General features: G+C 47.8%; 1 protein-coding gene across 19 annotated transcripts in view; it reads left to right on the forward strand.

Moving 5' to 3' along the window:
- The first annotated feature begins 7,097 nt into the window (after window positions 1-7,097).
- The window catches only part of INCENP (inner centromere protein), a 30,539-nt gene continuing 22,814 nt past the window's right edge, over window positions 7,098-14,822 (forward strand). For 4 of the 19 annotated variants that reach the window (XM_035262953.3, XM_078341201.1, XM_078341200.1 and 1 more), the window contains exons 1-4: window positions 7,098-7,224; window positions 11,802-11,955; window positions 12,423-12,536; window positions 13,303-14,210. In XM_035262953.3, coding sequence (XP_035118844.3) covers window positions 11,816-11,955; window positions 12,423-12,536; window positions 13,303-14,210 — 1,162 coding nt within the window. In that variant the 5' untranslated portion in view covers window positions 7,098-7,224; window positions 11,802-11,815. Of the gene's footprint in view, window positions 7,225-7,603; window positions 7,779-11,216; window positions 11,351-11,801; window positions 11,956-12,422; window positions 12,537-13,302; window positions 14,211-14,822 lie in introns of those variants that run through there. The other 15 variants (XM_035262960.3, XM_035262962.3, XM_078341205.1 and 12 more) reach the window with 9 other exon arrangements.

Below are 14,822 nucleotides of genomic sequence, written 5' to 3' on the forward strand. Positions count from 1 at the left end.
CTGGGTATATACCCAAAGGAATATAAATCATTCTGTTATAAAGACACAGGCACATGTATGTTCATTGCAGCACTTTTCACAACAGCAGACATGGAATCAACCTAAATGCTCATCAACAATAGACTAAAGAAAATGTGGTATGTATACACCATGGAATACTGTGCAGCCATAAAAAGGAACACGATCATGTCCTTTGCAGGGACATGGGTGGAGCTGGAGGCCATTATCCTTGACAAACTAACGCAGGAACAGACAGCCAAATACTGCATATTCTCACTTATAAGTGGGAGCTAAATGATGAGAACACATGGACACATGGAGGGGAAAAACTCACACTGGGGCCTACAAGAGGACAGAGAATGGAAGGTGGGAAAGGGTCAGGAAAAATGTCTAATGGATACTAGGCTTAATTCTTGGGTGATGAAATAGTCTGTACAACCGTATTAGTCTGTTCTCACCCTGCTATAAAGGAATACCCAAGACTGGGTAATTTATAAGGGAAAGAGCTTTAATTGACTTACAGTTCCATGTGGCTGGGGAGGCCTTAAGAAACTTACAATCATGGCAGAAAGGGAAGGAGAAACAAACACCTTTGCGAGGCAGCAGAATAGAGAAGAGCAAAGAAGGAACTTCCAAACACTTATACAACCATTAGATCAGGTGAGAACTCACTCAGTATCATGAGAACAGCATGGGAGAAACCGTCCCCATGATCCAATCACCTCCCTCCCTCGACATATGGGGATTAGAGGTCCCTCCCTCAATACAGGGATCTTACAATTCAAGATGAGATTTGGGTGGGGACACAGGGCTAAACCATATTAACAACAAAATCCCATGACATACACTTACCTACGTAACAAACATGCACATCCTGCACATGTACCCATGAAGTTAAAAATAATAAGACATGCTTACGAGTGAGCTATGCCAGATGACTATTGCCATGGCAACACCCCAAAGTTCCCACCCTTTTCCGTGGCAGCGAGACAACTGGGAAGTTATCACCTTGTTTCTAGGAATTTCTGCATAATCTGCCCCTTAATTTGCCTGTAAATAAAAGTGGTTGTAAGTATGACTGCGTAACTGTCTCTGAGCTATTACTCTGGTTGCACTGCTTATGGGGTAGCCCAGCTCTGTGCACTGCCGCTTCAGTAAAACCTCTGGCTGGCCCTTGACTTGTTTCCTGGGCAAAGCCAAGAACTCTCCCAGGCTAAGCCTGCCCTGCATCAGAAGCTCCTCAGTTTCACAGTTGACTGGAACTGTGGCTTAAGTTTGAAAAATATATCTGCTGTGAATTTGTGTGGGAATGGAGATTTTTATTCTTGTTTTGACTTTTGACATCATGAGAAACATGTAAAGCAGCTTGACTTTTCAGGAAAGTATCTGCTGATATACAATATGATGAACAGTCATAGGTTTTAACACTTTACACTCTCACAAGCTTTGTAAATTTTTATCTATTCTATACATTTTTACCACCATCAATTGTAACACATCCTAGTAGATTCCACTTCAGGTTGTACTGAATTTCAACTTTTATGAAAATATTCTCTCCTATAGTTATTCCATGCAGTCTGGTCATAGAGGCTAACTCTGCAGTCATGTCAGCCCCGCACTGACTCCTCAAGTAAACAACAACTGAGAAGTATCAGTAACACCTGTCAATTCATGAAGAGCCAAGAAAAACTACCTAAAGTCCCTTGACTTTTTAAAAAATTAATTACTGTGTTAGTTTCCCAGGGCTGCTGCAACAAATTGCCACAAACTTGGTGGTTTGAAACAACATTCTTCTAGAGGCCAGGAGTCTGAATTATGGTGTTGGTAGGGTCACACTCTCTTTAGAGGCTGGGAGGCAGAATTCTTCTTTGCTTCTTTCAGCTTCTGGTGGTTTCTGGTTTCCTTGGCTTGTGGCCACATCATTCCAATTTTTGCCTCCATTTTCATATCATCTTCTCTTCTTCTCTATGTCTCTTGTCATTGGATTTAGGACTTACTGAAGTTATCCAGGATTATCTCGTCTCATGATCCTTAACTTAATTACATCTGCAGAGGTCCTTTTTTTAAAATAAGGTCACATTCACAGTTTCCAGGGATTTGAAGTGAATTAATCTGACATGAATATATATTTTTGAAGGCTTTTCTTTGACCCACCACAACTATCGATATTGCTCCCAATGTCCTCAGCTCTCTGAGCAGCTGTTCTCACTGAAAGGCTAATAGTTTAATTTTTTTTAGAGGCAACTTCTTGCTTTGTCACCAAGGCTGGAGTGCAGTGGCGTGATCATAGCTGACTACAACCTCCAACTCCTGGGCTCAAATGATCCTCCCGTCTAAGCCTCTCATGTTGCTGGGACTATAGATGTATGCTTCCATGCTCAGCTAACTTTACCATGATCAGTTTTATTTTTTGTAGAGATGGGGGTCTCACTTTGTTGCCCAGGCTGGTCTCAAACTCCTGACTTTAGGTGATCCTCCCGCCTTGACCTTCCAAAGTGCTGGAATGACAGGTGTGAGCCATCTTGAACTGGCTTAGGCTAAGAGTTTATTTTCTCTGGACACATTACCTTGGCTGCTTCCATAAAACACAATTTCATTAAATCGGCCGCAGTAAACAGTTTTCCTTGCTTGGTTGACAAGTAAGGCACTAGAAGACTGACGTCGGTTGTAGTCAGATTTTCATTTTTTATTTCTGTGAAGAAATTGCTGTGAGAAGAGAAAATGTTTTAAATTGTATGAGTTTTTTAACATTGCTTTCCTGTGATTTGGGAATGTTATGATACATGCTTAGTCTGGTAATGCTGCTATTTACCGTCATTGCCTCCTAAATGCACTGCTTAGCCATCTAATTAGGTAAAATAACCCACACTCCACCGATTCCTAATAGCACAACATTCTAAATCCACCTTTGTTTTGTTTGGGCTGATGGGTTTGCACTAGCAGTTTAAAAGTACTGCGGTAGGGCTGGGCACAGTGGCTCATGCCTGTAATCCCAGCACTTTGGGAGGCTGAGGTGGGTGGATTACGAGGTCAGGAGTTCGAGATCAGCCTGCCTAACATGATGAAACACCATCTCTACTAAAAATACAAAAATTAGCTGGGCGTGGTGGAGAGTGCCTATAATTGGGAGGCTGAGGCAGGAGAATTGCTTGAACCCAGGAAGCAGAGGTTGCAGTGAACCTAGATCGTGCCACTGCATGCCAGCCTGGGTGACAGAGCAAGACTCTGTCTTGGAAAAAAATAAAAATAAACAACAAAAAAAACCCCATGGTATGGAAATATATGTGGCACTTGAAATGCTGTTGAATTATGGCTGTGCCACTGCAATTTGTAGTGCACCAAGCAGCAGTTCTAAATGATGAGTACCAGAAATGGTATTTACTGCACCTACTCAAAAGCCACCATAGATAGTACAGCATTGTTAATATTGGCTGTGTTCCAATAAAACTTTATTTATGGATGCTTAGAGTTTTCATCCATCACAAAATATTCTTGTTTTGATTTTTTTTTTCAACCATTGAAAAATGTGAAAACCATTCTCGCCTCTGGGCTATACAAAAACATGGTAGGCCAGATTTGACCTAAGAGCTCTAATTTGTTGGCCCCTGGTTTAAATCTAAACTAGGAAAATAAATGCGTTAGTGTCTTAGCCTCTTTTCTGTTGCTCAAGACAGAATACCTGAAAGAGGGTAATTTATAAAGAAAAGGAATTTATTTCTTGCTGTTATAGAGACTGAGGAGTCCAAGGTCAAGGGCCTGCATCTGGTGAGGCCTTCTTGCTGGTGGGGACTATCTGCAGAGTCCCAAGGTGGCACAGGGTATCATATGGCAAGGGGGTTAGCACAATAGCTCAAGTCTCTTTCGCTTATAAAACACCAATCCTGGGCCAGGCGCGGTGGCTCAAGCCTGTAATCCCAGCACTTTGGGAGGCCGAGGCGGGTGAATCACGAGGTCAAGAGATCGAGACCATCCTGGTCAACATGGTGAAACCCCGTCTCTACTAAAAATACAAAAAATTAGCTGGGCATGGTGGCGCATGCCTGTAATCCCAGCTACTCAGGAGGCTGAGGAAGGAGAATTGCCTGAACCCAGGAGGCGGAGGTTGCGGTGAGTTGAGATTGCACCATTGCCCTCCATCCTGGGTAACAAGACCAAAACTCCGTCTCAAAAAAAAAAAAAAAAAAAAACACCAATCCTACTCCCATGGCAACTCATTCATTCACTAACCCATTGATCCATGAATATATGAATGGATTAATCCATTCACAGGGCTAAAGCCCCCTGATGACCCAGTCACCTCTTAAATACAGTCTGAGCTCAACTTACTAACCGAAAGTGGGAGTGCAATGCTGCTATATATTGTACACAGGGTTTTGTTTGTTTATTTGTTTTTCTTTTTTGAGATGGAGTGGTGAACCTTTGCAGTTTTTACTCTAGAGTTCTTCAGTGCAGGGAGGATGCCACATCCAGTCCACTGGTCTGCACATCAGGAAATACCTCCCCCACTGGGGGTAAAAAGGAGACTTTGGGGAATATAAAAGGAGAGTTTTAAGGGAGTCCATTTTACATTCTCTTAGATGTGTCCTGTATGCACTTTTTTTCTTTTCTTTTTTTTTTTTTTTTTTTTTGAGACAGAGTTTCACTCTTGTTGCCCAGGCTGGAATACAATGATGCGATCTCAGCTCACGGCAACTATCACCTCCCAGGTACAACCAATTCTCCTGCCTCCCAAGTAGCTGGGATTATAGGCGCGTGCCACCATACCCGGCTAATTCTTTGTTGTTGTATTTTCAGTAGAGATGAGGTTTCACTGTGTTGGCTAGGCTGGTCTTGAACTCCTGACCTTGAGTGATCTGCCCGGCTTGGCCTCCCAAAATGCTGGGATTACAGGTGTGAGCCACTGTGCCCAGCTTGCACTTCTTTTATCTGCTTGAGAATGTACCTGCCATCAGCTAGTTTTCCTTTCTCTCTCTTGAGGAAGATGGACCTTAATCCCCTTGGAAACTTACTAAAGTGCATTGCACAGGGTAGAAAACTCTCTGCAGTAACAATCAAATAAACAATTTGAGATATTCATGTCAGAATTAATAGAGCAAATGATTAACGGTTGGGTAACATATCCTTTTATGATTCAGCTGATTTCCAATTATTTACATTCTTCAAATAATAATTCAGAAATATTTAGTTAATTTGGTCACAAATTATTTATTCATACATGATGGAGTCAGTTGGTAAATTAAATAAAATAACAAAGGCAAAAACAGAATTGATAAAGAGAGGGAAGAAGGGGAGAGGAAAAATGCTGCAGATGACCTAGGAACAGGGCAAACTATCTGCTGTTAGCTGATTGTGGATGTACAAATCTCTTCAAGATTTAACTGCCTTATTTCACAGGTAATGGCAACCTTGACTCACAGAGTAAAGTGACTTTGTCTAAAGCAGTTTCGCAACAGCAGGGATTCTGGTATCTGGGCCAGGTAATTACTTGCTGTGGGGACTGTCCTATGCACTAGATGGTGTTTAGCAGCATTGCTGGCCTTTACCCACTGAATACCACTAGCCCCTTCTCCCAAATCCAAATAAATTCACACAGTGCCAAATTTGGGGGACAGGGGCAGGGCAAAATTGCCACTGGATGAGAATCACTGCTCTCAAGTAACGTCCAGACTGGCACAGTGGCTCATGCCTGTAATCCCAGCACTTTGGGAGGCTGAGGTGGGCAGATCACTTAAGATCAGGAGTTCGAGACCAGCCTGGCCAAGATGGTGAAACCCCATCTCTAGTTAAAAAGTAATAATAATAAAGAAAGAAAGAAAGTAAAGAAACATCCAGTAGCAGGGTAGGTGACCAAGGATTCTGTCACCTAAGAGATGACAGAAGGCCCTAGATAAACACGTACTCCGTTGCAATTCACAAGGTGTTTTGTTTTTACTTCTCAAAAGAGCAGAGATTCTTATAGGACATACTAGGTTGTCTTTTCTTCCCCCATGACATTGGAAAAATGAACTATAACATTGTGCCAACTCGAAACCTTGATTTAGTAAAAATCTCAATGTTTAGATTCTTTGTCCAATGGTAGTATTTATCAGATGTATTCAGCTTGCTCAGAAAACCAAAGGGGCATTAAAACTACAAAAGCAAAGAGAAATAAGAAAACTTCCCATGTTTTGCTCAGTGAGTTGGCAAATGGTAGCCAAAAAAAAAAAAAAAAAAAAGAAAACTTCCCATGTTTGGATCTTGTTCTAGTTAGAAAGATTAAATTAAAATAACCGATTAGGCTTTTCGATTCATGAGCCAAATACTATAATACCCTACCCTCTGACGGGTTTGGATTTTTAACATTACTCGTGGCATTTCAGGAAGCGAGGTTATAGTTACACTCCTTACAGCCACTAAGTGTAGTAAATCGAATGTAAGGATGCATTATATTGTTTGAATTGAGCCCCACTACTGATTCTTTAACAGATGGCATGAATTCTTATATGTAAATGATTTGGTGGAACTATTCCATCATAATTTCGAAATTGTTTATATACCAAGATAGCCTTAATTTCTATATGGTTCCGTACAATGAAATTTTATTCCCTCTGTGATGCTGTTTGGTTTCTATTTTTATGAACGTTTTTCTCATAGGAAGAGAAACCTAGGACTTCTTAACCTAGATCACTTGTTACATTAAAAAGCTGCTCTTTCAGCAATGCAAGTATATACGTATATGCTTTTATGAGGAAAAAAAAAGCAGCAGCGATTAGAAGACTGCCACGGTGCTTAGAGAAGAAAAGAAGGCCCTCGTGGCCTTCGCAGTGAACGCCGGGACTTGTAGTTCCCGGCCTGACCGCTCCTCCTAGGTCGGGGTTTACCTTCTCTCTCGGCTGCAGCAAGAGCTCCCGGAAGCTGAGGAAGCTTAAAGTCTTCCGCTTCCTTTCTCCGCCTCTTAGTCCCGCAGATTGCCAGTCGATAGAGCCAATAGAAGGGCGGATTGGTACTTCATGTTCGTTGATTGGCTTAAAGTTTTGCAACCGCCCAGACAAACTTGCCGAGGATTGGCTGAGCTTTCAGTTTTGAAAATCATAGATTTCGCCCGCGCTGCGCCTCCTAGTTGCTCCTTCCGTGCGGTGAGCCCCGAAGTCCCGGAGCCGAGCGGGTCTGGGCAAGCGGGGCTTCAAGCTAGGGAGACCACCGGATTTGGATCGCAGCAGCTTTCAGGGGACGTGGCTTAGTCGAGTGAGTGCGCGTGGGCGTGGGCGTGGGGATGAGGGGGTGGTTCGCGATTTTTTCCCCCGGTCCTTTCCTCCGTCCCTGCCGACTCCGGACCAGGGTCGTAACTCCCTATCCCCGCCCCTGGCTGCCTGGGCATATGAGGGTCACCTCTTGCAGGTGGCGAGGTCGCCTGCCTTGGTTCTCGAGCCCGAGTTGCTCCCCATCCCTTCCACCTAGGCCCCCAACTTCCTAGAGCATAGCCCCCATCCCCTCCGCTCCCAGCTGCCTAGCACTTTGTTTGTGCCTGCGAGGATTATTGTTGATTTGCACGCGCAGGAAGCCCGAAACCGACTGTGTTGTTTGGCGGAATGATGCCAGATGGCGTTTCTGTACAGTTAAACCCCTCTCTCAACGCCCCCGCCCCCAGCTGAGCAGCATTTTAAACTGACCATTTCCGGAGGCTGAGCCGCCCTTGTCACTCCGCAAGCATGTTCGCTTTCAGCGGTTCAGCCCCGTTCAGCTAACATGGGTTGCTCGCGGGGCTGCCCAGAGCCAAGACTGGACGCCTGCTTTCAGAGGTTGATATCTAGAAGGCGGAATAGCCAGCCAGTGGTTAAGGGCACAGTTTAAATCCAGCCTATGCTCTTGATTTACCGGCTGACTTTGACTTCTTTTTGCCTGTTTCCTCATCTGCCCATGCATATCCTCAAGGTTGTGGCGAGAATTAAATGAGATGATGTCTGACTCGGGCATGGAGTAGGACTCAGTAAATGAGAGCAGCTGTTACGAGCTTTCTTCTTAGAGGTGTGGTGGGCGCCCAATTTACAGCACCCTCAAAAGGCCAGGAGTCATAGAGGGCGATGGGGCCTCTAGTCTGGTGTACGGTGTGGAAAAAGTGTTGGAGAGGAAGACTGGAGAGTGTCTCCCTTGGTGGGCGTTGGATGCTCTTTGTGTGCAGGTGCTTACATGGGCTGAAGAAGAGGTTTTTGCTGCTTTTCCAGGAGGCTGATTCTTGGTACACTGACTCCTTTTGCAGGGTCACCTCTGTTTTAATGTACTGTAACCCTTTTTTAATGGCTGCGCTAGGTCTGCTTAAAAGCAAACTTCCCTACTGAAAGAAGTCTCAATGCTTTCATGGACTTTGTGAAAGAAGCTCTCATCCACGTTGCCCATTTGAACAAATGACTTTTTAAAAGTTAGCCAGTTTTTGCTTTTCTTTGCAAACCTTTGGCTTCTTTAAAGTTTTCTCCACCTGGCCTGAGGTGGTGCACTTTGCCAGGACTGTAGTCTGGGTGCAGAAGGACTAGGGGAAGCAAGAGGGATATCAGCGAAAAGGCCTTGCCCATGACTGGCTGGCCACAGAGCTGAGGTTTCAGCCCAAAGCCTGTACGATCCTGCCCATTTGGCCCTGACCCGATTGTTGCTGCCGTTTGCATCTAGGAGCAGGGGCTTTAGACATGTGTTGGCCAGTTCTAACCTGTGCAGATTAAGTTTATTTGGTGCCTCTTGTGTGGTGGGCGTGAGAACCTGTAGGATGTTTTTTTCTTTTCTTCTTTTTTTTTTTTTTTCTTGAGACAGTTTTGCTCTTGTTGCCCAGGCTGGAGTGCAATGTTGCGATCTCAGCTCACTGTAACACCACTGCCCTCCCCCCTGCCCCCGTACAAGTGATTCTCCTGCCTCAGCCTCTTAAGTAGCTGGAATTACAGGTGCGGGCCAACACACCTAGCTAATTTTTGTATTTTTATTAGAGACAGGGTTTCACCACGTTGGCCAGGCTGGTCTCAAAACTCCTGACCTAAGGCAGTCCACCTGCCTCAGCCTCCCCAAAGTACTAGGATTACAGGTGTGAGTCACCATACCTGGCCCTGTAGGATGTTTATTTCTAAGTGTGGAGTTGATGGGTGAATTAATTCATTCAACAGGTATTCCTTGTTGCCAGGTACTGCTGTGCTCTTGGTATTCAATGATGAGCAAGACAGGGGCTTGCCCTCAGAGAGCAATTTTTTAGTAGGCAGAGACAGGCAGTAAGCAACAGGTAAATAAGCACACAAGTACTATGCAGAGAATTGCAATCAATGGATGGGATCAGGGCTGGGGTTACTTTAGGTTGGTGGTCAGGTTTCCCTGAGGAGCCGAGATCCAAGCCGTGAGGAGTGAGCCATGCATAATGGGAGACAGTATTCCAGACACAGGGCAGAACTTGTTGAGGAACAAAGGCTAGTGTGTCCCTGAATCAGTCCCTGAAACCTGACCTGGTGCTACACCCCATGAGGGATCAAGGGGTCAGCAATTTATCTCTTCCTTCCAAGGTCTTCCATTGAAAGCGGGAGGCTGAGCCGTGCATGGTTCTTGGTTTTAAAGGGGTAAATCAGGATGATACACTGACCCAGGATGGGTCACTGCCATGACTTGAGGCATGTAGTCTGTCATTAATGGCACCACCCATTCATTTGTTATTTATTTTTTTATTTTTTTGGGACGGAGTCTCGCTGTTGTTCCCCAGGCTGGAGTGCAGTGGTGTGATCTTGGCTCTCTGCCTCCTGGTTTTAGGCAATTCTCCTGCCTCAGCCTCCCGAGTAGCTGGGACTACAGGTGTACGCCACCATGCCCAGCTAATTTTTGTATTTTTAGTAGAGACAGGGTTTCACCATATTGGCTAGGATGGCCTTGATCTCTTGACCTCGTGATCCGCCTGCCTAGGCTTCCAAAGTGCTGGCATTATAGGTGTGAGCCCCTGGGCCTGGCCTTTGTTCTTTCCCTCATTCACCTATTGGGATATTTATTGAGCCCCTGTGTGATGTAGTGGAAAATGGTTGTCTCTTGGTATCCTTCAGGGGATTGGTTTTAGGACCTCCTCTGGATACCAAGATTCACAGCTGTTCAAGCCCCTGTTATAAAATGACATAGTTTTTGCATGTAACCTGCACACATCCTCCTATATACTTTGTATCTCCACATTACTTATAACACCTAATACGATGTAAAAGCTATGCAAATCGTTGTTACGCTATATTATTAGGGGATAATGACAAGGGGAAAGGGTCTATACATGTTCAGTACAGATGAAGCTTTTTTTCAAATATTTTCCACCGGTGGTTGGTTGCATCTATGGACGTGGGACTTACAGGTATGGGGGGCTGACTATACATCTTCCTTGCTTGAGGTTTTTGTAATGGTTATGGAGTTTTTTTGAGAGAGTCTTGCTGTGACGTCCAGGCTGGAGTGCAAAGGTGTGATCTTGGCTCACTACAACCTCTGCTTCCTGGGTTCAAGCGATTCTGTTGCCTCAGCCTCCCAAGTAGCTGGGATTACAGGTGCACACCACCATGCCTGGCTAATTTTTTTGTAATTTTAGTAGAGACAGGGTTTTGCCATGTTGGCCAGGCTGGGCCTGAACTCCTGACCTCAAGTGATCCACCTGCCCTGGACTCCCAAAGTGCTGGTATTGCAGGTGTGAGCCACCACGCCTGGCCTGTTAACACGTTTTAAGGTGGATACCAGAGCTGCTAAGTTTTATAAGAAAGTGGGAAAAAAACTGTTTTTGTGTTTTCCCTTGCTCAGTGCTGGTAGGCAAGATTTCTTTTTTTGAAACAGGGTCTCACTCTTTTGCCAGGCACCAGGCTGGAGTATAGTGGCGTGATCTCGGCTCACTGCAACCTCTGCCTCCCAGCTTCAAGCAATTCTCCTGCCTCAGCCTCCCAAGTAGTTGGGACTACAGGCATGAGCCACCACGGCCAGCTAATTTTTGTATGTTCAGTAGAGGCGGGGTTTCACTGTGTTGGCCAGGATGGTCTCAATCTCTTGACCTCGTGATCTGCCCACCTTGGCCTCCCAAAGTGCTGGAATTACAGGCATGAGCCACCGTGCCTGGCTGGCAAAATTTCTTAAAAGCAAGACACTGCTTACTGTTCCCTTCATGTTCTATTTATGCTCCATTTGGAGGGCATTTCAGCTCAAGGGAGAGGGGTGTGGGAGGCCCCTTGAAGGCATATCTCTGGATCCCTGCTTTCTCACTCATTCCTTTGGAACACAGAACCTCTTCTGTCCACAGCCTCTTAAAGAAGCAGTTGGGTTTGATGTTCTTTGGCCTGATGTCTGGAGTCAGCATGCATGTAGTGCAGGGTGGCTGTGTCTTATCCCTCACTTAACTGTGAGTAGTAGGAGGAGTGCCTATCAAAGCGCGACAGCTGGACTGTGTTTGGGCAGGGAGCGAGGGGCACTGGGATGGCCAGGAAGGCAGATGGCAGTGCCCTGTCATCGTAAGCCCAGAAAAGGCTATTTGTAAGGAGGACCATCAATTTGTAAGGAGGACCAGAATTGGCTGGGAAGTATGGACTTTTGGGATTCGTCATGCTGTGTGGGGTAGGGACAGGGAGGTATTTGAAGAGTGTAAGTAGAAGGGACCTTCTTCGTAGAAACGAGGCTGTGGGATTAGTGTTTGGAATTCTGCAGCTCTGGGGAGTGACTGTGAGCAGAGAGGGGCCCTGGTTTGGGCACTGGGTGTTTGTGGTTGTCGTGGGTGGGGTGGATATTACAGCGTGGAGAAAGCTCCAGACCCCTACCCTGAGCCCCTAACTTGTGCCTCTTGTCGCTGCCTTCAGCAGACAGAGCCACCATGGGGACGACAGCCCCAGGGCCCATTCACCTGCTGGAGCTCTGTGACCAGAAGCTCATGGAGTTTCTCTGCACCATGGACAATAAGGACTTGGTGTGGCTTGAGGAGATCCAGGAGGAGGCCATGCGCATGTTCACCAGGTGAAGGCTGGGGCCCAGTCAGGGGCTGGGGACACCAGGGTCTGTCTGGGCTGCTGTGGTCTTGGGATACAATAGTCCCTTTTGCCTGCCTGCCTCGCAAAACAGACGGCCTCTCAAGACTCCCTGCTGTATACTCTGTACAGTGTGCTAGGGGCCTGATCTAGTGTCGTGAGAAGAGGCAGCAGGAGAGGCCGAAGTCCTTTGCCTGTTCACCATAGTTGGTGACTGGGCCTCTCAGGGTGCGGGGCTCTGGGCGTGTACCTGGGAGCTTGCTTGCCTGCTGTGTCTCTGGGAGGAAGCCCTAAGTGCCCACAGGTGACTTGCACATGGCCTTAGACAGCTCTGTTGGTGCTGCTCACCCCAGCTTGACCTGTCACTGCCAGAAATGGGCAGGGGCCAGGCTGGGTGGGAGAGGTGACCAGCGGTTCCCAGGGACCCTCGAGTGATACTTTCCTTGTGCCAAACAGAGAATTCAGCAAAGAGCCAGAGCTGATGCCCAAAACACCTTCTCAGAAGAACCGACGGAAGAAGAGACGGATTTCTTATGTTCAGGATGAAAACAGGGACCCCATCAGGAAAAGGTAGGAAGGGCAGGGGGAGCGTGGGCTGGGCACTGGGCTCTGCGGAGGCTTGGTGCCATCTGGGAAGAGTTCCATTCTGAAGGTGTTGATTTGGAAGTAGAAGCCTGTAGGAGGGGTGGTGGGTACCGCCACGGGTACTGTGTGGGCCATGCTGAGAGGGGTTGGAATGCCATCGGGAACTATAGCATGACCAGGACCCTGGAGTCCAGAGCTGTGGCTGTGTGTTGGGAGTGGTGGTGTTTGATCTGGGCCCTGGAGGATGGGAAAGAGAAGCCAACCTTCTGTTAGGTGAGAGGGACCAGGGGTGCGGCCCACCCAGCTTGTCCCCGCCCTCATATTGTCATGCTTGTTTTGGGCCCCCTCAGGAATGACTGGGGCTGCAGAGTGCTAGGGAAAGAGGGTGGGTCTAGGGGTTAGGCCTGTGTGTGAACCTCAGCTCTGCCCTTAGCAGAATGGTATGGCTTTGAATTGAATTTCTGCCTCTCTGAGTCTCCATTCCTCATGCCTAAGATGGGGATAGTGGTCCCTACCTCTCAGGGGTGTGCTTTGGATTAAGGGAGAGCGTGTGTAAGGCTTTCAGTGGGGGCTCGGTGTGGTGTGACTTAAGTCAGCCGGAGGTTTGGATGAATATAATCTTCATAGCCAGTTCTGTGAGGACTGTGGCATGATCCTCAGTTTACAATTACAAGACTGAGGCTCAGACAAGAACGGCCTCATGGCTAGAGGTCGCAGAGTCTGGGCTGGAACCCGGATCTCTTGCCTTCAGATTCTCTCATCATCATCCAAGCTGGTGGCTCTTGGGGAGACTGGGGTGCCACCCCGTTCTTCTGTCCGTCAGCCTCTGCCCTGCTGCCTCTGCCAGGTTATCCCGCAGAAAGTCTCGGAGCAGCCAGCTGAGCTCCCGTCGCCTCCGCAGCAAGGACAGTGTGGAGAAGCTGGCCACAGTGGTGGGGGAGAATGGCTCCGTCCTACGGCGTGTAACCCGTGCTGCAGCTGCAGCTGCCGCGGCCACCTTGACAGTGGCTGTACCTTTGCCCACCCCTGAGTCTCCCACGATGCTGACCAAGAAGGCTGAGGATAGCGGTACCCAGTGCCAGCTGGTGCCCGTGGTGGAGATTGGCAACAGCGAGCGCCAGAATGCTGAGCAGCACCTCACTCAGCTCATGTCTGCCCAGCCTCTGCCTCGTGCTCTGTCTCCAACTCCAGCTTCAGCTGCAGCCACAGCTCCGGCCTCCCAGGGCATCCTGACCTCAGATGAGGAATCAACACCCAAGAAGTCAAAGGCCAGGATACTGGAGTCCGTCGCAGTGAGCTCCCTGATGGCTACACCCCAGGACCCCAAGGGTCAAGGGGTTGGGACAGGGCGGTCTGTGTCCAAGCTCAGAATTGCACAGGTCTCCCCTGGCCCACGGGACTCGCCGGGCTCTCCAGACTCTCAGTGGCAGAAGCGGGTGCTGGCTCCCATCCTGCCGGATAACTTCTCCACGCCCACGGGCTCCGGCGCCAACTCTCGGCCGGTGCGGCGCAGCCTGATTGCCCCATCCTCCCCGAGTCCCCAAGTCTCAGCCCAAAAGTACTCTCCGGTGGCCAAACAGGAAAGCGTTGTCCGCAGGGCAAGCAGAAGGCTTGCCAAGAAGACTGCCGAAGAGCCAGCTCCCTCTGGCCGCATCATCTGTGAGTTGGGGGGCTTGGCAATGGTGGGGTGTGGCTGGTGGTCCTTGGTGTCAGGCTCAGATGGAGGGTTTCTGAGGGACCATCTAGTGAGGAGCTGTCCAGAGGACTTTTTGCAGTGAGGTGGATGTTCCACATCTGGGCTGTCCTGGGTGGTGGCCGCTAGCTGGCCTCATCCGGCAATCGTGTCCTTAAAATGTGACTAGTCTGATTGAGAAACTGAATTTTAAATTGTCTTGTATATAATTAATTTAGATTTAAATAATTACATGTAGCTAGTGGCTGCCACATTGGACGGTGCAGATCTGACCCAGCGTACTTGCTTTACAAGTGAGGAAGCTGAGATTCAGGGAGGTTGGCCACCATGTGGCCATGGTGAGCCTGGAGCCTGGGCCTCTTCCCCCAGCCCAGCTCATTCCTCCCATGCCTGTGCTGCAGAGGCTGCTGAAATTCACCGGCTTTGTGCACCTCCCATTGACAACACTGTGTTTGGTCTGGAAGAGGGAATTCTCATGGCAGCAGGCTCCTTCTGGGAGAATGGCTGACTGGGCATCTGATGGGAGGCAGGAGGGGGAACCAAGCTGACTCTGGAGCTGGCCCGCCTTTGAGTGCCAG

This window comes from Callithrix jacchus, chromosome 10 (assembly GCF_049354715.1).
Source record: "Callithrix jacchus isolate 240 chromosome 10, calJac240_pri, whole genome shotgun sequence".
In the NCBI taxonomy this organism is placed as follows: Eukaryota; Metazoa; Chordata; class Mammalia; order Primates; family Cebidae; genus Callithrix; species Callithrix jacchus.